Below are 23,718 nucleotides of genomic sequence, written 5' to 3' on the forward strand. Positions count from 1 at the left end.
GCTATGGTGAGTCCATGGGATAGGAGATGGATGATACAGCTTCAAGTGTGGGGAAACTTGTTCATTTTTTTTTAGTGAAATGGGGAGGACGTAATCACAGGAGACAACACAACTACTTCCTCCATGTACAGATGCAGGTGTTCCATCGTTGGAAGTTGGAACTTGGTGCGACCATCTCTCCTATTCCAATTTCGGTCGGGCCCGTAACTTCGTATTGGATGGAACACTGACCAGTCTCGCAGTTATTGCAGCAAATGATATTTCACATGCTATTATATAATTGCCGTGTAGTATGTTCATCTCAATCACGATGACATGGTTATTCACGGCCACGGCCACGGCATGCGAACATGACATGTCCTCTCACTCGTCACCTCTAGTCCAACCTCCGATCACAAGCCAATACCAGGGAGTACTACTAGGTAGGTATATACTCTCGCCCGGCGCACGGAGTGCAATCTGCAGACGTCCTTTGACCGCACTGAATTTCGCGAGCATATCCATACCCATCCATACTTACATAATCCATACCTCTCGTCTCGACATCCATCATCCATGCATGCCATACGAGTCACGACGCCCATTTGGCCGCTCCGTGACAAGGCGATCGGCCGGCGCCGACGACGCAGTACTCTACTCTATGTAAGTACATATATAGAGCACCAACACCGACACCGATATGTAGGTAGGTAACCTTCTTCAAGCGGGGATGCCGAGCTCGCTCGCGAGGATCCCGGATCCCCCTGGCTCATTTCTTCCAAGCGTGGCCGTATGTATGTAAATGTCAAACGTCTACCTACCTACCTACCTAGCTAGTTAGATCCAACCAGCCAGCCAGCCTTCCATCATGCTCGGTAATGTACTAGGTAATGTGGCCGACGGTCGACCAGGACGGGGCTGGACGGGGCTGGGCCAGTTCGACAGGGGAGTCGGAATGCTTGATTCCCGTGGGACGGGGCTGGGCTGTGATGGGCTGTGATGGGCTAGGTATCTATGAGGCTGGTTACCTATTTCATTTCACCTCGTTCGAACTTCGATACGGTTCCCGGGAGCCGAGCGCTGGAAGGCTGGTACCTATCATCCTCACCAAGAGTACCTACTACCGTAGTAGGCGACCACTATTCCAGCCGCCATAGTTAGGTATCTGCTGTGTGATACGCCAGATATTCATTTCGGCGCATTCACTTCTTGAGCCGAGTTTTTTTAGTGGTTTCGAAGGGCCAGAAGCCTGGAACATCTCCACCGGCAATCGAGATGGGCCACTCTGCCTATCAGCCAATCGCTTTGGCGAGTCCGGGGTACAACGTTATATTGCTCTGGAAAGAACTCTGCCGGATAGGTATTGCGATCCCGGACGGCCGCCGGGGGTGGGAAATAACGACAGTGGAGGGGATTGTGAGGTCTAAACCTCGGGATACCTACCTACCTATGCTGTGGGTAGGTATGTAGGAGGTAGGTAGGCTTGCGTGGTGATATTTCATGTAGGCAGTGGATGAAGGAAAGAAGGAAAAAGGGCGGGTCCGTGCTTCGAGGTTGATGCTCGATGCTGAACGTTGAGAGGCTGCAGTCTGCAAGCAGCGAAGATTAGGAGTGTGGAGATATCTAGGCGGTCGCACCATGACGGTAAGTAGTAACCATAGAGTAGGCAGGTAGCCGGGGCGGGCAAGCGTAGTTACTCAAGATATTCGCTTCCCCCATCCCTCACGCCTCGAGCCATCACCGTTAGCCATCCCTTAAGCCATCCCTTAAGCCCCCCATCAGCAATCCGTTCCAGTTCAGTTCGTTTCGCTTCGTTTCGTTTTGCGAAATACCACCGGCTTGCGTAATGTGCGAAGCTTTCTTCCTCCATCGAATCGGCTGGACTACATGATTATCCGCTCAGGCGCCCGCATTTTCGGAGGCATTCCTGCACTGCCATTGGCTGTGCCACCCCGCAGCTCATTGGCGCCGGGTGCAAAGCTGGAACCGCAAGCTAGTAGGTCGTTACTAGTAGTCAAGTCGTTGCCGAGTAGCCTTCCCCTGCAGACACAACAGCAGACGTGGAGATACTCTACTAGTACCATGGTAGGCAGTACCGGTATGTTTGCATGTATGTAGGTAGAACTCTGCAGAGTACCAGGTACCGACTTACGTCTCCGTTCCTCAAGCGCTCGGTTGAGTCGGAAGCGGAAGTGGGCGGGCAGCGCTGAGCGGACAAGTCGGGATTATCGACTCTATTCCTATCCAAACAGCTGAAGCCTGAAGTGGAGGCTGCAGTCAGATCACAGATGCACCGGCGAGTAGGTACGTACGATGTCGCGCTCGGTTCGGTAGAGGGCGGCACTGTGCGATCGACTGTTCGCGCCAATGCCCAAGAGAAGATCGCGACTCCCTACCCTGCCGTCTTAGAATAGAGCCCCCGATGGAAACGGGGTCATGCAAACTCCGTATGTAGAGTATCTACGTACGTGTACACTGCACAGGAGAGTCGCAGGCAGGCAAGTCATCGTGCCGTGCCCTAAAGTATTCGTTGGGTGCCGTAGCTGCCGTAGCTGCCGTCTCGGCCGCGTCGACACGCGCAAGTGAACACAGCCCTGCGGGGTAAACGGAGGAATGTGGCGCAGCACAGCCACAATGCGCACGATCCGCACCTGCACTGTGAGATCAAGATTCCAATGGCCTGGTTTCGAATACCCAGTTGCCGGACAATAGAATAGCGAGCGAGAACACGGCATTGTGGCCAGCAGGGCGGGGGGCTGCTTGCAGGAAAGGAGCGGACGGTACCGAGATTGGGTGGCAGATTCATGCGTTCGAACAGACGAAGGACGGGTGCACATGCGATTATTCGACGCAAGGAATCCACCCCACGATTGGGCTCCGCAGAGTAAGTTGTGTTTGTTATTTGCTTCATTTTCTTCGTTTTCCTTGCACCTTTCATCTTCTGACTGACAGCCCTGGTGCGGGCTCTGCCGTGTGATCGACTGGGTGATTTCAACACTCGCCAGCGCGACCAAGTTGCTCAAGAGCACTAGTTGCCGTAGGAGGGTGACTACCCCAGCGTAGTTACTCCAGTTGGCAGTGTGGCTGGCGGAACATTCTGGTACCTACCCCTGTCGGTACGCGATCTCCCCAGTTCCCACGGGCGGCCGCTAGTTTTCGGACCAACCATCATCGCCAGTCCTTCGTTGGAGCAAATCATCTCAGCCCGTGGAATCGAGCTCGACGCCGGCCCCCGACCAAGAATCTTCGACATCCTGCGGACCTGTGGGTTCGAGCGTCACTGCATGATTGGTTCCTGCTTCGCCGACAAGCTTTTTCGACATGGCATGGCCCCCGGCATGCGGTTTCATCACACGCATTCCTTGCAGTGGAAAGAGGAAAGAGGAATCCCTCCCCCGCAGCTGAAAGAATTTTCGTTTTTCTTTATTCATTTATCGCAGTACCAGCTAATCGTTCTACCTACTCTGCTCCAAGTCATGGCGATTGGGGTTGAGAAGATCAAATCGCACGTGGGCGTGAGTGGTGTCGGTGCGAGTGATGGGGGGGGGGGGGGGGGGAAGAGAGCGAGGGAAAGTCCACACGAGTGTGCAGCGACGCAGTGGTTCTGCTTGCGCCGTCGTCATCGCATCTACCTACCTGCGCCGGTGTTGAGTCGATCAGCCGGACTGCATACGGGCCGCTATGTATGATAGACTTGTATGTAGAGTGGTTACTCGGAGTAGAGTAGTGGTAGTCTGGTCAGCAGAGTATGTATTCCCGCCCGCACACGGCCACTTCCGAGGTGCGCAAAGGTCGGACTTGCCTCTCAAACAAAGACACTGTGGCGCAAAGACAAATAGAGAAGCCGAACAAAATTCCCCTAGGTGCAGGTGCTCGAGAGTACTGTAGTCATAAGGAGAATATTCCGCCCATGTGGACGGAACCCGCCTAGACCTCAGATCTGAAACAATTCTCACGAGCAGCTCGGTAGGCCTTCGACCATCACAGGCATCTGACTGGCCCCGAGCGAAACAAGCCGGGCCCCGATTCTTGGGCGGATCTGTTTTTTTTTCCTCCTCCTGCATGAGAACGTCACACATGGGTCTTGCAGCCGCGAAGGCTGGGCGATTAGTTTTCCAGGTTGTGATTGGCCGGCGGCTGTTGCTGGGACGTTACAGCTCGCCTTGCTCAGGAACCAGTGGGCCAGCCGGATTGGTTGGGCATCTCACGGAGGGGATGCATCCCTTGCACATCGGCCTGCCCCTCTCCTCTCCCTTCCACACCTCCACACCAGGGCGTCCCGGCGTCCCTCTCTTTCTCGTCTTGCTTCTTCTTCATCTTCTCCTGATTCTCGGCTGGACTGAACCCCTTCCCTTCGTCCTTGTCCTGTTCCTGCAGGGGCGAGAAGGGCGTCGTCGTCGTCTTCGCGATGTGGTGTGCTGCCAACTACTATACCCAGGCACTCTGCTAGTAGAGTTGCAGTTACCGGTCCTAGGGCCTCGTGAGAAATCCTGTTGTGCAGAAAAGAAAAAAGATGGTACCTGCGTATGGAGGCGTGGGCGGCGCAATTATTCAGCCCCCTCCAACCCTCCCTCCGTCCCTGCCTCCTCGTCCTCCTTCCTTGTGACGGTGGTCTGCCGTCGGATTGCCACCGTTCGCGCGGACATGGGTGCGGTGCTTAGTGTTGGAGCTGCGGCAGGCTGCTGGGTGGTGGGTGGTGGTGAGTGGTGGTGAGTGGTGGGAGGTGGTGGGTGGTAACTAGCGGGGGGGGGTGGTGGGCGGTGGTGGTGGGCATGCTAGCTCGCAGCGATAGCTGCTCCTCCTAGCGGCCCTATTCACGCTCACTATTCACACTACATCCCCATCACCGGTTAGTTATAAGAGGCGCCAGCCCTCACGATATTCTTTCGGTTCCTCATCCTTCACGGCTCATTCACTCTCTCACCCCCTCTCTCTCTCCCTTGCGACGACAACCTTCGACAGGTTCGGACTTTCTTTGACACTACACGCCTGCGGCACTGTACTCCCTTGATTGCTATTCTGTGAATAACATCAGCCTCGTTCTTTTTACTCGCTCCAATCCCGTCAAAGTTTACTAGACATTCCTGTGAGTTGGCTCTTGCCCCATTCCACTCCCCATTCCACTGCCCATTCACCCTCAATCGCCTGATCCAAAGATACTGACTGCTACGATAGTGTTGAAAACGTACCGGTTACGTCGCTTTACATTGTCTTCAATCATCATCCGATAGAAAAAAAGTCCTACCTCGCAAGTTCGCAAGCTTAAAAACCCCATCTACAAACATCACATCAACACATCAACACATCAACATGCAGTTCACTTTCTCCACCATCGCCGCTGTGGCCGCCCTCATCGGCTCGTCCGCCGCCCACATGATCATGGCCGACCCCCCGCAGTGGGTTGTTCCCGGAGAGTCCCTCGGTCCTCTCGACCCCTCCGGATCCGACTTCCCCTGCGCGAACGGTGTTGCCGTTACCACCGCCTCCCGCACCTACACCGCCGGCGAATCCGCGATCCTCCAGGTCCAGGGCTCCGCCGTCCACGGTGGTGGTTCCGGTCAGATGCTCATCACCTACGACATGCCTCCCACCGCGAGCAGTGTCTGGCGAGTGATGGTCTCGTTCGAGGGTGACCACCCCGTCAAGGCCGACGGCAACCTCCCCGCCGACCCCTACCTCCTGCACGCACCCATCTCGTACACGATCCCCGAGGGCCTCCCCTCAGGAACCGCCGTCGTCGCCTGGTCGTGGTTCAACAGGGTCGGAAACCGTGAGATGTACATGAAGTGTGCCACCGTCGCCATCGAGGGCAAGACGGCGTCCGTTTCCAACCTCAGCGACGACCCCGCCATGCTCGCTCTCCCCACCTTCTTCCGTGCCAACAGCGGCAACGGCTGCACCGTCCCCGAGGGCATCGACGCCATCGCCTTCAAGTACCCCGGCACCCAGGTCGACCGCAAGGGCGGCTACACCGCCATTGCCGTCGACTGCGACGACTCCCAGCCCGGCACCGGCTCCGGCGACGAGACCCCCGCACCCACCACCACCGCCGACGTTCCCGATGCCACCAGCACCGACGAGCCCACCCCCACCGACGAGGCGCCCGAGACCTCGGCGACCGCCTACCCCACTGATCCCGCCGGAGGCGACGAGGAGTCCGGCGGCGACGAGGAGGCCGAGCCCGTTCCCACGTCGACTGCCGCGCCCACCGTCACCAACCCTTCTCCCACCACCACCGGCTCGCCCACCTTCCCGCAGCCCACTGCCACCGGCTCGCCCACCTCCCCGCAGCCCACTGCCACCGGCTCGCCCGACTCCGGCACCTGCGTCGAGGGCGCCGTCTACTGCCACGACGACCGCACCTGGTCCATGTGCGGATCCGGCCGCATCCAGCTGATCGGCCAAGTCCCCGCGGGCATGAAGTGCGTCGACGGTATCTTCTCGGCCGACAAGAAGCGGTCCATCCGGTTCTCGTCCGAGCACATGCGCCACCGCCGCCACTAGATCATCACTCACTCAGTCGTGATTGGTTTACGGGTTCGAGTTTCTTTGTACATCTAGATTGGGTTTCTTGGGAAAAAGGGGCTACAGGACGGGGGTTGTATATACACGGTTTGGGTTGGTTCGGAGGAGTTGGGTCTGGTCTGGTTCAGTCCTTCTTACGGTTGTCTGCTTTTTTTATTATCGGGTTTGGGTTTGGGTCCGGGTTTCCAGCGTTTTGAGAGCGGTTGGGATGGTATTGAATGAGTGTGTCTGTGCTGTTTTCCGTTGTTATTGTTTACCGGTGTGGTTTTTCCTCTTACTCTCCTGTCCATAAAATTACAAAAGGTCGTCAGGGTCGCGTTATCTGTAACTTGTAACTTTCCACGTAACTAACTAACGAACTACATGTTATCTATGCATACTTCCAACCATCGTGAGCGTCTGGCTGGCGACAAAAGTGAAGAAGTGAAGTGACATATGCAGGGGTGGGGAGGTTAGGCCAGTTGAAGTTTTTGCTTTTTTTTTCTTCTCATCTTTGTTTCTCCAACTTGTGCACGCCTCGAATTCTCCACACTCCACAATCCTGTCCTGAGTCCACCCCACAGACCCGCGCCGCAGCGAGAGTTTGATGTATGTGCCCAAAGACGTCCCGTTAATGTTTCGAACTTTCGCCAGCAAGCCTCCGCTCTCCGTCTCGCCGCCCGCCCGCCTTCCACCCGCCGTCCGCCCGTCGAACTTCGGTACCCAAGACTCAAGTATCCACTAGCATGTACATAGTCTACCGACCGACCGATCGGACAGCGCCGACACAGAACGCACCAGTGCTCACACGAAACTACGCTTGCTTGTTTCACGTTTCACGATCGAACAGGGGAGGGGCGGGGACGAACGAGGGGGGGAGGGGGTGCTGAAGAATTTTGAGGTTTGCGCGACCGACTGGTTCTCGGGATAGGTACGTACGTAAAACATACAAATATACACAAATACGCAAAACAAACATGAACATAACACAAACATGAACATAACATAAACATGAACAAACACAACAGACACAAACACAAACCGTACCTGCATAACCACATCGTTAACCGCCACCGCTGCGGTTGCTATGCACATATGCTCTGCTATGGGATGCTGTGCTATGCATGCGATACGACGTGATGCGATGCGATGCCTCGCTAGCGTACGTAGGGCAGACCCAAGTTCCAACCCCCAGACCCAACCCCCCCGGAGTCAGGAGCCAGGAGTCAACGCATGCCTGATCGCTCGGACGGATCCCCCGGACGGAGGACGATACGGCGATACGTGCTTACGTACGCTGTGCTCCCTCCCCTGTTTCCTGTCGACTGTCTCCTATGTCATGCACCGACTCCAGCCTCCGGTGCGCGTAGGTATGTATGGTAGGGAGCAAGGCTGTGGTAGGTATCGATGCGCACCCACCCACCCACCCACCCCTAGGCACGACGGCGGCGGCGGCGGCGGCGGCGGCGGTGGTGGTGGTGGTGGTGCGCGGGTATGTAGGGGTGGTTGGGCGTGTGTACTGGTATATATGTAGAGAACTGGTACCGGTATGTACCGGTATGTACGTAGAGACGTAGAGTACGGTACGTACTTGCACTGATGTTTGCTGATGTTTGCTGATGTTTGCGTGTAGGTATGCTACATACCTACCTACCTTGCACATAGTTCTGGTTACTTGATCATTGACATACCACGCGTCGACAAGGACAAGGACAAGGACAAGGACAGGGTGCGTGAGCGGTGGCGAGTCGCGAGTCACGACGTGCTGGGTTTCTGCCACTGGGTTTCCTGGCCTGGGCGATGGATGTCGGTATGTGGGTATGTACCTAGAAGGTCCACGCCGGTCCGCGCCGGGCTGTGGGGGCGGCTGGGGTCGGGGGCAGCAGGGGGAGGGGGGAGGGGGGAGCGGGGCGAGTGAGGGGCGGCGGCGAGTGAGGGTGTGTGCGTGGGCTGTTTGGGGTATATGGATACCTGTTACCGGCTTCGTGGGAGGGAGGGGGAGGCCTGGGAGGAAGGTAGGGCTGGCTGGCAAAAGTCAATGTCAATGTCCCTTGAGACGGTGGCGAGAAGGCTCAAGGTGACCGTGGGATTTAAGGACTACCTACGGTGGGGGGATGGGGAGCGTTGTATCGGTAAGTAATAGGTGGCGGTCGGACTGAACCTGGAACCTGGAAAGTCGATACTTCCTATATAGAACTCTCAGCGGTAAATAAGAAAAAATGAAAACGGCGACTACCTGTTTGAGGCTTTGAATTTTGAGAAGAATTTGGACACCTGCACCGCTTCTGTGACTTCCAAGTTCCCACGACATGGCAGCTGACGGGGTGACGCTCGGGATGCAATAGAGCAGTGTCGTAAAGCAAAATTGGTGAAATTTGGGCTTCCAGGTCTAGTTTTAAGACGTCAGGGGTGCGATTTATGTTTCTGCCATGTTTGATCGAGTGATATACTGTGCGACGGAATTTTGGCACTCGAAGTCAAAATCTACGATCCAAGGGATAGCTACCACCTCAACCTCCAGTGTTCACGAGCTACAGTACCTAGATATAGTGGCACAAAGTAAGATGCGATTGATACGGGAATAATACCGCAGTCATTTGAATACGGAAGAACTACTAGATTTGTGTTCAATACGTATGCCCACTTTTAGAATAGTCCAAAGGACACGTATTTCCATAACGATAGGAGCCGTACCGTATCGAACAGTAATACGTCGTCTACAGATAATGAGAGTTCTACAGTGTTGCAATACACTGCGTAACCATATCAAGCGTGTAGTTGCAGGCTCGTCCTATAAACAAGACGGCGTGTTTAGTTCACTTCAGTAGTACTGGGTACGTGAGTTTCGAATTAATATGACCTGATGACTACGGTATCACTACTGGAAGACTTCCGTGCTTGCAGAAATCGGTTCTCACCGGTACTTTAGGGTCTGTACGATTCGATCTTTTGGAATATCATGTGTACAGTGCTTCCTCACCGCGTTCATCAACACCCGATGAAATCTGAAATCCTTTCCCCATTCCCCCTACCACTGTCAAATCCACCTCCAACTCCATCGCCAATACCACCAAACTCCGGCGCCCTACTCCTCAGTGCTCACCGTAGCTGCATGTCCATCTCGTCACAGAATCACGAATTCTCACCCGGTATACTAGTATCATCGTCGGCGGTGCGTTTGCGACGATCGTTCGGAATGTTGTCTGGATCCAACTTCCAAGCAGTAGAGTCCACCCGCAACTCCTCGCGGTGTTCGGAGTTCCGAGCTGCACTAACTTTTGCGTGACGCCAAGAGGAGAACTTGGAAGACCTCGTGCGTGCACTCGCCTCGTGTCGTCACACCGAGCCAGTGTACTAGTCATTGAATATCGGAGTTGATCCGTAAGGAAGGAAGAATGGTTACTCTAAAAGAAACTGTCGAGACCCGAGAGCAGTCCTTAGATTTGGATCGGAATCACAGTCCCTGGAATCACAGTTTCTCACTTAAAAGTTGACGCACGTTTTTTTTCCTCTCCGGCTGTTGCCACGGCCATTGCACCAAGCGGTCGGAGACAGTGGGGAAGAACCGGATGTGTACTACAGCCATGATCTACTAAGGTCGAATGCTAAGATGATTATACAAAAAAAGGTCACTGCATCACTGCACCAACTAAAGTATATCATGGGCAGCGGGGTCTCTTATATACAGTATCCAGAATCGGTCCGGGGGAGATCTCCGGTAGGCTCAAGCAGTGATCCGGTCCAGTCTGGTTCGCGCATTCTCCGGGTAGACAGTGCCCCGGCCCGCTCCGTACATTCTTCGGTCGTCCAATACCGGACAGTTAGCTTCTCCCGACTCGTCACTCGTCTTTTGCACGTATGTAATCCATGGAACCTGGTAGTTGTGGTGGCGGCAATGGGCGTCAACGTACGATATGGCAGCTTCATGCGGGCTCACGTCGCCATAGAGTAGAATTGACGTTCCGAGCCTGATAGCCAGTCGATCGCATCGAGAACTGCTCAGCAGCGAGCAGCACTTTGGAGAAAAGCCGCCCAAAACCTGCGCCACGGTCCGTCAGCCGGCGGAGGAGCCGGATGCTTGAACACGAAGTGGAACGACGTGGACGGACGTGGAACGGTTGGGGCGCTCCGCGCTCGTGGAAATGTGGAAATGTGGAAATATGGAGATGTGACAGCAGACGTGGCCTGTGGATATGCCATTGCCCCCCATGGCAATGGACCCATGGGCCCTGCCTAGCCACCTGATGCGCAGCGGCCTAAGGGCCTGGAGCTGGAGGACAGTTAGCAGAAGGGCTACAAAAGCTAAAAATTTAAGAAACTGGATCCAACTCAGAGTCTTAGAGCAGACCAGACCAGAGATCGCGGGCAGGAGCAGCACTGCAGCAGGGTGCTTTCGGTTCATGCCTGGCCAGCACCTGAGATTTGAAGTAAATCGTGGACGACCATTGCCTGTTACCTACCTACTCGTTTCCGGTGGTGGTGGTGGTGGTGCGATCCCAAGATTATCATGACTTGCTGCACGCGCCAACGGCCAGCGGCCAGAACCCCGAAAGTTAAAGCACTTGTTCGTTCGAGCACCCCCGCAGTTCGGAAGTTCCAGTGCGTTAGGAGGAAATGGCAAAAGGACACAGGCCCACGAGATGGGGATCACCCGGCTTGTGACGGATGAATGGGAGGTGCAGTTTGGTGAGCCTGACCTCCCTACAATTTATGTACATACGCATCATGGTCCACGGGTGTTGGTCGGCTGGTCTGCTGGCTGGCTGGCGTGTGAGGTAGAAAAAGGAACGGCTGGCTGGCGAGGACTTGGACTTGGACTTGGAGGAGAGCGCGGAGAATGAAGAAGAAGAAGCGACGGGCAAGCGAGGGAAGTGGAAGAGAAAAGAGAAGGGGCAATAGATGGTGGCGAGGTGGGCGCAGCTTTTGTCTTGCATTTCCTTTCCCGAGTCAGTCACTCTTCTTTCGAATCGGTGATCGTAGGATGCGGGGTCACTGTATGTCACATGGTCTAGATAGGCTGTACGGCGACAAGGAGTCAAAAACGTAAGCAGGCCATCCTCAAAGCTCACACAGAATGCAAGGTAACTCGGCGTTGCACACGTTTATCACTCGCCCCACGTTTTCTGATATTCCGCCCCCGCCATATGCATGACATCGGCTCGTGCTTCGATTCAGAAGCATTCGGCTGACTGGCTGTATGCATATGGGTAGGATCTGAAGTCGCCACCGCTGTTGCAAACTTTTGATCAGGTCGATATGAGCTCCGTATCATACGAGATTCGGCGACCTGTTTCTTTGTTTGTACTTACGTACACACGCTGCTGGATCTCGATCTTTCGACTCCGCCGACCCGGTATCGATTTTTTGTGGCGAGCCAGAGATCTGATATTGAGAGACGCAAGAAAATGAAGGGCCATCTTCACCTGGCTCGTAATGCACAAAGCGAAGCGCCTGCGAGCACAGTGGTGGGATAGCGGCCTTGATTCCGCCTGGTGGTTATTACCCAACGGAATCAAGACGGCACTTTGCTTTTACTGCATGTGGCCATCAATGACGGGTGCAGATGCGTATGGGACCATAGGGGTGACGTGAGTAAACTTAAATCTCACATTCCTCATGGCATGATACAAGACTTAGCTACACCTGGCACTCCTGGCACTTGCGATGTACGGTACGCCACTCTGGCAGAACCGACACGAAGACGTCTTCTTGGTCTCGTCCAACCTGCTACGGCCAATCTCCGGGCATGAGTGTATGATACCATCATCTTTGAATTCCTCGCTTCATTTCCACAAGAAATATCGCCACTGTAACTATGCTGCTCTCTTCATTCGCCTCGAAACGGCACTAAACAAGAACGATACCCACTCCAGTCTCCCATGCACCCACCCCCAAAAAGCCAAAACAAATCCCGTGCTCTACAGTAGCGTCTTGGGACTGAACTCGAAACTCCTACCGCCACCTGCACTTCTCCGTCTCACGAAATCCCACCTCACAGCGCTCCAACACGGTCCACCCTCGCCCTCGCCCTCCCCAGCGGCAACCTCCGCCATCTCACTGAACCCAGGCAATTGCATCTTCCCCTCCGCTCCCCCCGCCCCCTCCTTCGGTGTCGGCAGCTTCAGGTCTGCCGTTCTGGGCGTGGTGATGCCAGCACGGTACGTGTGCCTGCACACCCTGGGATCCCCGGCGACCTCGAGCACCCCCAGCTTCTGTTTCGGGACGGTGATCGGTGCTATGCGCGAGCTCGCCAGGCGGCTTGTTCGCTTGCTGAAGGAGGAGGGAACACGGTGGGCGGGGCCAAATTCCGAGCCGCGGTGAGAGAAGGAGGGGGGAGGGAGTGGGCAGGGCTTCTTGTGGGACCGGTCGGTCCAAGAAGCGGGCGAGGACCGCTTCAAAGACGACGGTGTATTGGCTGAGTGGACGTGGGCGGCGGGCTCTGAGGGATCGCGGATCGAACAGGGTACGCCTGGACGGGGTGCGGACTCCGATGGGTGTGTCGCTGAATATTTTGGGGCCATGGTGAGTGAACTTCTGGTGGCTGGAAATTTTGTCTACCTACCTCAAGGCTCACTCCCTCTCGCTTCAGCTCTTAAAATACCTCTCAACAAGCCTCCCAGCTCTCCAAACAGCGTCTCATAGCTTGCAACCTAAAACATCTCGAGTGACTGGCTGTGTCTCGCAATCAAAGAATCGGACACCTGTCAACCGCAAACCCAATAAGCACCATCAGTACCATCAGCACCGTAACCCGGTAACCTTTCTTTGTCTACCACGCCAAGCGTTTTGGATTGAGGGAGGGAGGGCGGGCTCGTCTGCCGCGGACCGGAACTCCATGGCGTTTTCGCGACAGTCCATTAAACCTCAACCCTTCTCCGTCGAGTCGTCGACTCATCCCTCGCGTCGCTGTTTGTTACACCTTTTCTGTCCAGTCGAAGCAAGAGGGAAATCCGAAAGCTAACTGTGATTGTGGATGAGGCACAAGAATCAGACCGGAACTTTTTCCCATTGCCAACGGATCCGTGCGAGCTGGTCTACGTACCGTAGGCCCGGCCAGGCCCCCACGGCATTTACTCTACCGCACACCCTCTACCTATCGCACACCGTCCACCGCCTGCGGCAAAGGCGTCGGCTATTTTCTGTCGTCCCTCCCTTCGTTCCACCCATATCCGTCAACCCGCCAATCGTCCGTCCGCCTTCCATCTGCGAGCACACCCTCACCCTCACCCTCATCACCACCGAGAATCCCAGCGTCCCCCCTCTCCCTTCCCCCGCACACGTAATCATATCTCCTCTCCGAATCCCCGCATTTCCACCGATTTTCACGAGATGGCCTACTTAGTGATGCAAGGGGGTGAATTGACAGCGGCGCAGAAAGATTAAAAAAAACCCCAGAAAAGAAAAAGAAAAGAAAAGAAAAGAAAAGAAAAAGGAAAAGAAAAACACGAAGCAACCGAGCCACTACTCTACCCAGAGTAGATATTGGATACGCGTGGCTGACAGCTGTGCGTGGACCGTGGACGAGTCCGGTTGAGTAAGCGTGTGGTGGTGGTGAGCGTATGCATTGGGCAATTACTTATCCCCCCTTGATCGTGTCCGAGCTCCCCCGCCGTGTTTTGGCTCTGCTCTGCTCTGCTCTGGCCGCGCAGCCCCACCATCGAGATCTGGGCGGTCTCCTGTTCAGGTCATTTCCATTCCAGCCTAGTAGGAGTCTTGGGCGGTGGGCGGATGGTGGGATTTCATTACCAAAATCCTTGAAATCCAGCGAAGGGATGGGTTGGGGTTTCCAGGAAGTAAGGTGCTACCCATATTAGAAGCGGGCGCGTTTTTGAGGATCATTTCGTGATTCGTGAACGGAAAAGTGAGCCGGACGATGTGTTACAATAGTAGGTAATGGTAATGTGAATTCAATGGTCTTTACAGTAGCTACACGAACGAGATTACGGAAAAACCCAAAGGAGAGCGAGAGCAGAACGGAAACAGGTATGCATAAGAAAAACCGATTTACCCTAAAGTAAGTACGTAAAGAAAGAAGGAAACAAGGACTAGAATATTTAAGCTTGCAAGAAAGAAAGTACACCTGCAGCCAGCCAGACAAAATGAAAATGAGCGAATGCGAATGCGCCACATAAACGAGTGATACCCCGTGTCCAACAGGTCCCACACCATGCACACCATTCGAAAGGAAATGATTAAAGATAGAAAGCTAGCCACACTTTCAGCCTCCCGGAGGGGTAGACCCAACACCACCCGCAAGACACACACCCGTTGTTGCCATACACCGGAGCATGATATCCATAGCCCGGGTCTCGGTACCCACCATTCTGCTGCTGCTGCTGCTGCCAGCCCTGCGGGTACACCGGCGAAGCTGGAACCATTGCCGCGGTCCCGTACGGCAGGCCCTTCCTGTCCGCAGAGTGTTCCGCCGCGGCGGCCAGGAGCATAGCATCGGCATTGACATTCTCGGCAATAGTCCAGACCCTAACGCCGACGCCGCGGGCCTCGACCTTCTCCACGAGCTCCAGGATCGCCTTCCACGCCGCCGCATTCGCAACCGCCTTCTTCCCGCGCGCGCGCGTCCACCCATTCGCCTTCCACGTGTACACGCAGCTGGACAGCGCATGCATCACGCGGCGCGAATCCGTCACGAGCACCACGTTCCGTGCGGTGGGCCACTCGCCGCCGCCGTCCGCCCCCGCGCCCTCGTGCTGCAGCAGCGACAGCACCTGCGCCAGTACCTGCTCTGTGGCGTAGAGCTCGGCGTGCAGGCGCGTGCGCGTGCGCTCGTTCGCGCCGTGCGGGACCACGCCGGAGAGGTTGCGCGCGCTGCCCGGCCCGTGGAAGATCCCGTAGGTGAGGGTGTTCGTCGCGGCGTTCAAACGGCCCACTACGCTGACGATGATGCAGGACGGGTCGATGTACGTGTCTAGGCGGCTGTGCGCCGCGGATCGGAACTTGGATTTGTGTGGGAAGCTGGGGGTCGCCGGCGTCCAGAGTGTGTGTGAGAAGCCGGTGCACGGGCTGTAGGAGGTTACTACGGACGGGTCCACGATCGTCTGCGGGAAGCCGAGAAGTCGCGAGGTGAATGTGCGGGTGTACTTTTCGGGGTAGGAGACGGACCCAGGGGAGGTGTGGTGCCGGTAGTGGGTGGCCGATAGTGGCGGCGAGGTTCCGCTGGTGTCGGAGGATGAGGAGGAGATGGTTGAGGCATCGGAGTCCACCAGCGATGGCGGAGCGTGTGGTGAGTCCGGCGGCGTGGCGGTCTCTGCAATGTCCGAGTAGATGGAGTGTTCCTCCGTGACGGTATCCGCCATGTCCGCGTACAGGGAGTGTTCCTCCGTGTAGTCATCTTCAATGTTGTTTACACGGTATCGTGAAAGCGGAGGAGCAGATGAAGGTCTGATTGGTGACATGACAACTGACTATTTTTGATGGCCTGGAGTCTCTGCCGGATGGGATGATGAAGTGTAGATAGGACAATTTACAATTGAGAGGGGGAGTATAGCAGTTCAGTGGAAGAAGGGATTGATCAATTGTTTGAAGGAGCCCAAGCTGGGGGGAGTGTTCAGTGAGGGTGAGGATCAAGCATCACTTTAGTAGTGCTCCTTTTATCTCTGGGCCATGCAGTTGCACGCATGCTATGGTTATCGACTGACAGGTGCTTTCTGTCCGACAGACGGACGGGATTGGCCCATTGAGACGCCCCAACCTGGAGTTTTCCTGGTTCATTCCCGCCATCGTCTGTCAATACGGTCCAACACGGGAGGGAGGGGGGGATCAGAACGGAGTTGCTGTGATGGGGTGGTGGTGGTGGTGGATGCATGGAGTATGGAGTGGGTGTGCGCCAGTGTCTGCCCTGATTACCTTTCTCGGCCGGCCAATGTCCATCGATTAGTTACGGTAACGCCTCGGCTTGCTTTTTGTCTTCCTTTTTTGTCTTTCTTTTCCGCCGATGGGTGAGTTGCGAGTGCGATAGTTAGCCCTCTTCGCCGCGTGCCGCGCTTGTGATATCTACCGTATGCGTCTGTCACATCTTGTTTGTATGCATTATACATCATATATGCATAAGAGTACGGAGTATGTAGTGTATCGGAGCTCTTCAGGGAGCTACGGTAGCAAAACACGATCGATCCGAAGCAATGCACTCCTTCATTCATGCTCCCGCGTCTCCAACTTCTCCACTCGTTCCAATCCCCCCAATCCCCAACCGACCAGTCGTCAGCCAGCCAGTCAGCTTCGAGCGAGCGTGTGCTGTGCTGCTGTGCTGCATGTGCCATGACTGCGAGCGAGAAAAACTCCTCCCTTGGCACTATTCACAAGTGCAAAAGGTAAAAAGTAAAAGCAAAGGCAAAAGCAAAGGCAAAAGCAAAGGCAAAAGCAAAGGCAAAAGTAAAAGCAAAAGCGAAAGGAAGAGCAAATGCAAGAGCAAATGCAAATCAGAATTTTTGGGTTTGGACAGATTGACGGATGGAAAGATGGAAAGACAGACAAAGGGCGGCGAGAACGAACGAGCCAGCGAGAGAGAGAGCACCTGCTGCCACGCAATTTTCCCCATGGCCCCACTCCACCACCCCACCCACCACACACACGTCTCAGGGCATCTCTGCGCCGCCGCCGCCGTTCATGTTCCAGAATTATCGTCTGGCTTCTGGCTTCTGGCCGGCCGTTTCTGTTGCGGGAGGCGAAGGTAGCCACGCTCCCGCTCCCATCCACATCCACATCCATCCACATCCGCCTCTGCCTCTGCCTCTAGCTCTGGCTGATGAACATGAGGGGTTCGATGCTAGCTAGGTAGCCGGCTAGCGCGTGCATCTGCAGTTGAAACTTGCGGGGGGAAATACCGTTTGCACTGAGCAAAGCAGAGCACTCCGTCTGTTCGCGGCAAATGCTGGCGCTTGGTGGTGTCTCCTGGGTCCTCTCCTCTCGGTGTCAGCACCTACATATGTAGTAGAGTACCGTAGGTACGGTAGGTACCATAACTACTGCAGGGAGCGCAAGAAAACTGCAGAAAGTCTCTCCCTCCGCGCTCGAGTCTCGCCTATGCAACCAACTATGTGAATCCCGGGAATGAATTGAGTTTCACGGGTGCTTACTGTCGGATATGTTTACCGGAAGATTCGCTAGCCAGTAGCGACCATCCATCCATCCATCCATCAATCTCCAGCCAGCCAGAGCATGATGCACGGGCTTTCTGCTAGTTATGATCGCCAACTAACCACTGTGCATCGTGGTGGATCAGATATCAGGTTTACATTCACGTTCACGCTCTCTCCCTCCCCCTCCCTCTCCTCTCCGCCGCATACGTAACTCGAGGAAGGAAAAAGAAAAGAAAGAAAACAAAAACCCGGTCTGGCTCCGTTAGCTAACCCACGCGCGCGCTCGCTCGCACCGGCGATCATCAGCATCCTGAACGAGCGAGGGTGTCACACAGTGCACACACGGAATCTGCAGTTCTCCTCACCTTCTTTTCACGTGGGAACTTGGAAGGGTTGAGGGACGGTTTCCATCGAATCCATCTTGAAAAGAAAGCCTGAGTCTTGATTCGGCTAGAGGGAGTGGCGGCGGGCGGCGGGAAAGTGCACGTCTGAAGACTTAGGTAAGACATAAGACAGGCTGGAGTAACCAGTTTGAGCGGAGGATGAGGAAGAGGAAGAGGAAGAGGAGTTGAAAGCGAGCTTTTAGTCGAGTGTTGGACTGACTGTACTGAGTGTACTATATTGACTGTATTGACTGACTGTATTAACTGTCTATACGATAGCTTTTTTCAGCATAAGGCGGTTAGGTTCGTCGTATGTCTATAGCAGAGCGTGAATGAGAGTGAGTGAGTTTGAGAAGTGGGAATGAGAGTGAGTGAGTGGTGGTGGCGTCGGCGTGGCTTTATTGTCCAGTCCCCTTCCTCTCCAGCCCCTGCGGGCCACACCATCTATCCACGTCCACTCCACGTCTATGGACGGAAGTGGTTCCCGCCAAGCGAGCGTCTGGTGGCTTGTGGCGCTCCTGGTTGTCTCCTAGTCGTGCGATATAAACGGAAGCTATTGACGTCTGAAGCGACATATGATAGCACGGTGAAGGAGAGAAGAAGAGCGAGAATAATAGCCACCGCCGTCTCGCGGCTTGCGGCTTGCGGCTTGCAGCGCTCCACCTCCCAGTTGCAATATAAACGGAAGATACTGAATTCTGAGGCGTTGCCGCTATCTACCTATGATAGCAAGGTGAAGGAGAGATGTCAAGAGCGAGAATAATAGCCACCGCCGTCTGACCGGGAGCCATTTCCACGACGTGGAGGTGCGCGCCGCGAAGCTCACGCTGCGTCGAGGGGGGGAGATCGAGGAGATCAACCTCCAAGGGATCGTCTAATGCGTCTACCATGATAGGAAAGCACTTAGTCAAGGATTCCGTCCGTCTTTTAAGCCACCGGTACCCGCGAAACGGCTCGGCTCGGCGTGGTGAATCCACGCCGCGTTGTGCTGGAACCTACCTATACGTCCGAAAGACATCCCACGAACATCCACATACCGAAGCTGTGGAGGATACATAAGACGAACTGCCTTCTAGAAAAACAGCAGAGTGCAGATGATGGTGATAGCGTTCGGTAATAACCATCAGTATAACTGCCATTCTCTTCACAATACTTACGATTCAAAATCCCGCCGCGCCTCTAGAATCTAGCCTGCAACAACTGGCGGCGGCGGCGCACGACTCATTACCTTCTTCGTCTTCTTCGAAGAAAGTTGATATGATTTGTGTACGACCTCAAGTCCACTGTCCACAAACTTTTTGCTTTCGACTTTCGGCCTAGCCAGCCAGCCCGCCGGCTGCAAACTACTCTAGTTGGACGTTGTGAACGCCCTCGTTTCCCCGCTCTCGTTTCCCCCGCTTCTTGCAAGCCCGCAACCACAAGCCCTCGCCGACAGCGAACGGCACACAGGACGCCCATTCCGTCTGGAGGACCGGTGATTAAACGTTAGGCCATGCCTAATCGGACGCCAGGCGACGAGAATAAGCCTTTTCTTATTGGTAGACGCCCCCACACGCCACGCGCCACGTCCGGCCATTCCTTCCTTCATCCCTAACCATCACAGACGTTGCCGGCCCGCGCACCCCCCCTCAACAGACTACAGACTACAGCCAGACCCTTGTAGATGTTTTCGAGGCCATCTCCACCATTTTTCCGAATCACATGCGTCGTCTTCCGCAAGCAGGTGGATGCCTGCCCGCCTGTCTATCTGCCTGCCTGTCTAGACGCAGCTCGAGCATCGCCTGCATCGACAGTGGTCAACGCAAAACGCAAAACGCCGTTCGCGTCGGGATCAATGCTTCTGGCTCTGGTAATTCCCACGTCCTCCGGGGGAAATCACGTCCTCCGGGGGAAAGGAGAAAAAGGTCAAAATCCCCCACGAGATGAGATGAGATGTGTCTGCAATCGGCTGGTGAGAGGTGAGAGATGGGAGCCAAGAGGACTACGGCGATGCGGTGCGGGGCGCTTCTCTCGCATCCTGTCGCATCCGCGGCGGAATGTATGCATGTACTATTACAGGTATAGCCGCGCTCTGGATACTGCTATGCAGTACGTACATACTATGAGCACACAAACGCTCTCGACGGACAAAAGTCCAGCTCGGCCGCTAACTATGTACTTACTTTTGGAATTTTAGTATATCCTAACCGGGCCTCTGGAGACTATGAGGAATCGAATTCGGAAATGGATGTATACTTCCATCCTTCGGGGTGAGGTCCCCTTCTACCAACTCCCTCGCAGTAGAGCTTAGGATTTACCGGTAGCGGTGAGCACTCAGTACCGTACCGTCACACACGAGGGCAAGTTCATGACCCCGAAAGACCGACTCTGCACCTTTATCACACTCAGAGCTGACGCAGCGAGGAGCCCCCCTCAGTCCTGTGGATCCAGCAGAAAAAGGCTCCGGCGCAAGGCAAAGCCCCAAGGTCTAAAGGGTGAGAGCGTGAGTGCGCATTTGGGAGAGTGGAAGCAGATGGACAGACAGCTACCATACGGTTCTCAATTACCGGTACATATACGTCCGAAATTTGCTGCTTTTTTGCACTGCAATCATAGTATGGTGGGAATAATTGCCAGTGGCCTCTGACATGCTGGAACGATATTCCGAGTTTGGGGATGGTGGGCGCTGGGCAGCTGGGTGGAAGGGAAGGGAAAATACGAGGATGGAAGTGCCCGCATCGACTGTGCGCCCCAAGATCGAACACTGCACAAATGTGTCGTGTCGGTCGCCGAATTGAATTAGTGATTTTCTCTATCCTCAAGTCAGATGGACGGCAGATGCAGATGCAAAAGAGCCCAGACGAAAGCCCTCGCGTTAGCCTTTGCGCGAGTGAGAGGATGTGCAGTTAACGGCTGCTAGTTGGGTCACTGGGTGATATTCCATGAGATAGTGGCCTGTCGTCCACGGTCGACCGTGATGTTATCGTGTTGGAGCTAGAGTAGATAGAAGCCGGAGAAGTTGCAATCGTCGATGATAATATGTACTGGTATTGTACTCTGCTAAGTGGCGCTGTATATCCAGTCGAGTGGTTGTCGAGCGTTTTCGCTTCCCAAAATCGGCAAGCATAACTCAGCCCAGCATCCAGAATGTTTAGGGTTGCTGTAAGTTTAGCGTGCTTAGGTTTCTTAGCGCCGCAGAGCCGCTGTGCAACGTCAAAAAATCACGCCGATCTCCCAACAGGCGAGGGCGGTTTTCCACCGTTTGCGCAACAAGGACAACACTCATCCTCCGCCCATTGTTCCACCGCCAAACCTCAGCAAATCCACCCAGCGATGCGTTTACTGATAGGCGACGATGTCGGTCAAGCTAAGGGTATGAGCGCTCTTCTCGCCTCCACCATCCCCCAATCGCTACTCAATCCAGCTAACAACATATCGCGAATAGTGATCGAGACTTCTGAAGGGATCGACACCACGCTTCCTTCGTCCGCGCGCGCAACGACTACTTCGTTCTTCCCGCCTTCTCGGACACGGCCAATCCAATATGCCCTGCGTGTGCGGTATATGGGTCGAGACGGCCTCGTAATTACCCACCCGCCACTCCCCCGATCAAATTCGAAATCTAACGTGACATTCCTTCCAAAGGTAGCAGTCCTCTCGAAAGGCGGACTCCTCCGCATCTTTGATCCCAGCTCGTCCCCCAGCAGCCCCGAAATCCTCTTCTCCTACACCCTCCAAGTCCCTGCCGAAACCAACACCGTCGCACTGGGCACCGACTCGGAACACGCCACGCTCTACGCCGCCACGGCAGAGGGAGTCGTCCTCTTTCTCGATCTGACCAGCGGCCACGAGCGGATCGTCCAAGTGCCCGGCCCCATCAGCACTTTCGGCGCATCACCCGATCTCACGGCAGTCGCCACCGGCGGAACCGGCAAGGACGTGGAAATCTACACTTGCGCTGCGAAGGGCGAATGGGCCTCCGCCTGGAAGGCGCGAAACGTCAAGCTCACACACCTCAAGCTCGAGGTGCCCGTGCACCCCAGCCAGATCCATTTCCTACCGGCGCAGCAGGGCACGTGGCGCATGGTGGTGGCGACCAACTACGGACACGTCAGGGTCTACGACACCGCCGTGTCGAGACGGCCGGTGTTTACCGCCGAGCCGTCGAAATCTGCCATCAAGGCGATGCGGATACACCCCGACTCGGAGATCCCGGATCCAGCGCTGCCGCTGGTGGCGACGAAGGGTCTGGAGGCTGAGAAGGCGTGTCTGGCTGCGGATCTGATGGTCGTCTACGCAAATACTTCGGCAACGTTTAGCACTTACAGTCTACGCGAGCGCAGGGAGATGGGGCTCTTCAAGGGACTGGACGGAACGGTCAATGGTATCTCGGTGGATACGGACAACGGTCTTGTTGCGGGTGTCGGCTTCGGAAGGTACCTGGCCGTGTACGATGCTTCAACGCGTGAGCTCAAGTCGCGGGTATTCGTCAAGACCGCGGGCTGCTGTGTCGTGGTTCTGGATGGCGAGGACGAGGCCGTCGAGGAACCGGAGAAACGGGACGAGGAGGAGGACGTGTGGGAAGCTATGGAGGAGGTCAAGACCGCACGGCAGCTGGAGGCGGAGGCGGCGGAGGAAGAGGGGGATCGCGTCATCAACGTCCGTGTCAAGAGGAAAAAGGATGGCGTGAGACAGGAAGCGGGGAAGAAGCCGAAGATTTCCGAGGACCAATAGGGTGGGCGAACTTGGGGGAATTAATTTTCGGCGTCTCTGTCGTTTCATTGTAACCTCTTGTCTTGTTTTCTTTGGCATCTGATTGCGAGACTTCAAACTTTACATATCATATCATGACTGCTGGCTGGCTGGCTCTGGAGACAAAAGCGAGGTGAAGACGGGCAGACATGTCACATGTGCCGGTCCGACTGTCGACTGTCGACTGTCGAATGTCCGATGTGACGCATGGGGGTGATGTATCCAAGAAGTAATAATTACTGCGTTCGATTGAACGGCTTTTTTCCATGGATTCATTGGTCCGGCTTGTTGGGAAACCTGCTCCACAAGCGATCACTCATTCCACCCATCAAGCCTACCTACCCTAGATCTTCCTTTATCCGCCAGCGTTCCGGACGCCGCGCTGAGGCGGTGGTGGAGCGTGACTGGGCCGTTTGTATGTAATTGAGCGCTGGCGGCTGCACAGTGCAGCGAAGTGGTGCTGGAATTTCCAACGGAGACGGATATGGGCGAACGCCGTATCCTCGTGGGCCTAGGTGGTATGTAGCAGGATAATCTACATACATTGACTCACAAGGTACGGTACTCCTCTCTTTGCCATTCGGTGCAAAGTGGTGCCTCAACGGACTGTTGAACGGCGAGGTCCCTCCATACGGACAGGGTAGGACATGACAGGACAGGCAATATTTTATGAACCGTTGGTGCGTTCGCCAAAGTCTATGTCTATAATGAAAAGGCCGTATGCGAAACAAAATCTATGACCCCCGAAGCGTTCCATCAACGTTCTGGAAACCTCTCAAACACCTACAAGGTAGGTATGCTTTCCGGACCGACAGGCGACAGGCGACAGGTCAAGGCACGGCATGGCATGCACTCACGCACGGCATCCACGGTCCACCCTACGCAGTCCACCATGCCGTCCCCCGACGGCCTACCCGCATGGACAGGGTGGCATACTCACTCTACATACCTACTCGCCTTGTCCTGCCCTGACGTGATATCCAGAAATCCTACATACCACGGTATACACAAGGGGAGGTGGGCGG

The 23,718-nt window shown here is 55.2% G+C and overlaps 5 protein-coding genes across 5 annotated transcripts; 3 read left to right on the forward strand and 2 right to left on the reverse strand.

Annotated features, from left to right (window-relative positions):
* Window positions 1–4,925: 4,925 nt before the first annotated feature.
* Window positions 4,926–6,561, forward strand: BZA05DRAFT_266392 (uncharacterized protein). Its single transcript, XM_051480186.1, has 2 exons — window positions 4,926–4,941; window positions 5,155–6,561. The coding sequence occupies exon 2, from the start codon at window positions 5,290–5,292 to the stop codon at window positions 6,481–6,483; it is 1,194 nt and encodes a 397-aa protein (XP_051340965.1). The 5' UTR covers window positions 4,926–4,941; window positions 5,155–5,289; the 3' UTR covers window positions 6,484–6,561.
* Window positions 6,562–10,486: 3,925 nt separating this feature from the next.
* Window positions 10,487–10,986, reverse strand: BZA05DRAFT_266407 (uncharacterized protein). Its single transcript, XM_051480187.1, has one exon. It carries the CDS (start codon window positions 10,883–10,885, stop codon window positions 10,538–10,540), a length of 348 nt encoding a protein of 115 aa, XP_051340966.1. The 5' UTR covers window positions 10,886–10,986; the 3' UTR covers window positions 10,487–10,537.
* BZA05DRAFT_435439 (uncharacterized protein) lies at window positions 10,835–12,804 on the forward strand (the record flags this gene model as incomplete). Its single annotated transcript, XM_051486368.1, has 5 exons — window positions 10,835–11,169; window positions 11,496–11,526; window positions 12,047–12,071; window positions 12,121–12,235; window positions 12,383–12,804. Exons 1-5 carry the CDS (start codon window positions 11,124–11,126, stop codon window positions 12,802–12,804), a joined length of 639 nt encoding a protein of 212 aa, XP_051340967.1. The 5' UTR covers window positions 10,835–11,123.
* Window positions 12,805–14,675: 1,871 nt separating this feature from the next.
* BZA05DRAFT_435440 (uncharacterized protein) lies at window positions 14,676–16,005 on the reverse strand (the record flags this gene model as incomplete). The annotated part of the gene is made up of 1 exon (XM_051486369.1): window positions 14,676–16,005. The coding sequence occupies exon 1, from the start codon at window positions 15,894–15,896 to the stop codon at window positions 14,676–14,678; it is 1,221 nt and encodes a 406-aa protein (XP_051340968.1). The 5' UTR covers window positions 15,897–16,005.
* A 5,209-nt stretch (window positions 16,006–21,214) lies between these two features.
* On the forward strand, window positions 21,215–22,959 carry BZA05DRAFT_351712 (WD40-repeat-containing domain protein). The gene is made up of 3 exons (XM_051481296.1): window positions 21,215–21,314; window positions 21,387–21,523; window positions 21,587–22,959. Exons 1-3 carry the CDS (start codon window positions 21,275–21,277, stop codon window positions 22,673–22,675), a joined length of 1,266 nt encoding a protein of 421 aa, XP_051340969.1. The 5' UTR covers window positions 21,215–21,274; the 3' UTR covers window positions 22,676–22,959.
* The last annotated feature ends 759 nt before the right edge of the window (window positions 22,960–23,718 follow it).

Source organism: Tricharina praecox (genome assembly GCF_024521635.1).
Source record: "Tricharina praecox strain CBS 144465 chromosome Unknown BZA05scaffold_8, whole genome shotgun sequence".
Classification (NCBI taxonomy): Eukaryota; Fungi; Ascomycota; class Pezizomycetes; order Pezizales; family Pyronemataceae; genus Tricharina; species Tricharina praecox.

Excerpts from the sequence above, each read along its gene's own strand:
- BZA05DRAFT_266407 (XM_051480187.1), bottom strand. The coding sequence starts at position 10,885 with ATGAACCGAAAGCACCCTGCTGCAGTGCTGCTCCTGCCCGCGATCTCT.
- BZA05DRAFT_266392 (XM_051480186.1), top strand. The coding sequence starts at position 5,290 with ATGCAGTTCACTTTCTCCACCATCGCCGCTGTGGCCGCCCTCATCGGC.
- BZA05DRAFT_351712 (XM_051481296.1), top strand. The coding sequence starts at position 21,275 with ATGCGTTTACTGATAGGCGACGATGTCGGTCAAGCTAAGG. Across the intron at positions 21,315-21,386 it reads CGATGTCGGTCAAGCTAAGG|TGATCGAGACTTCTGAAGGG; the intron begins GTATGAGCGCTC and ends TATCGCGAATAG. Across the intron at positions 21,524-21,586 it reads ATATGGGTCGAGACGGCCTC|GTAGCAGTCCTCTCGAAAGG; the intron begins GTAATTACCCAC and ends TTCCTTCCAAAG.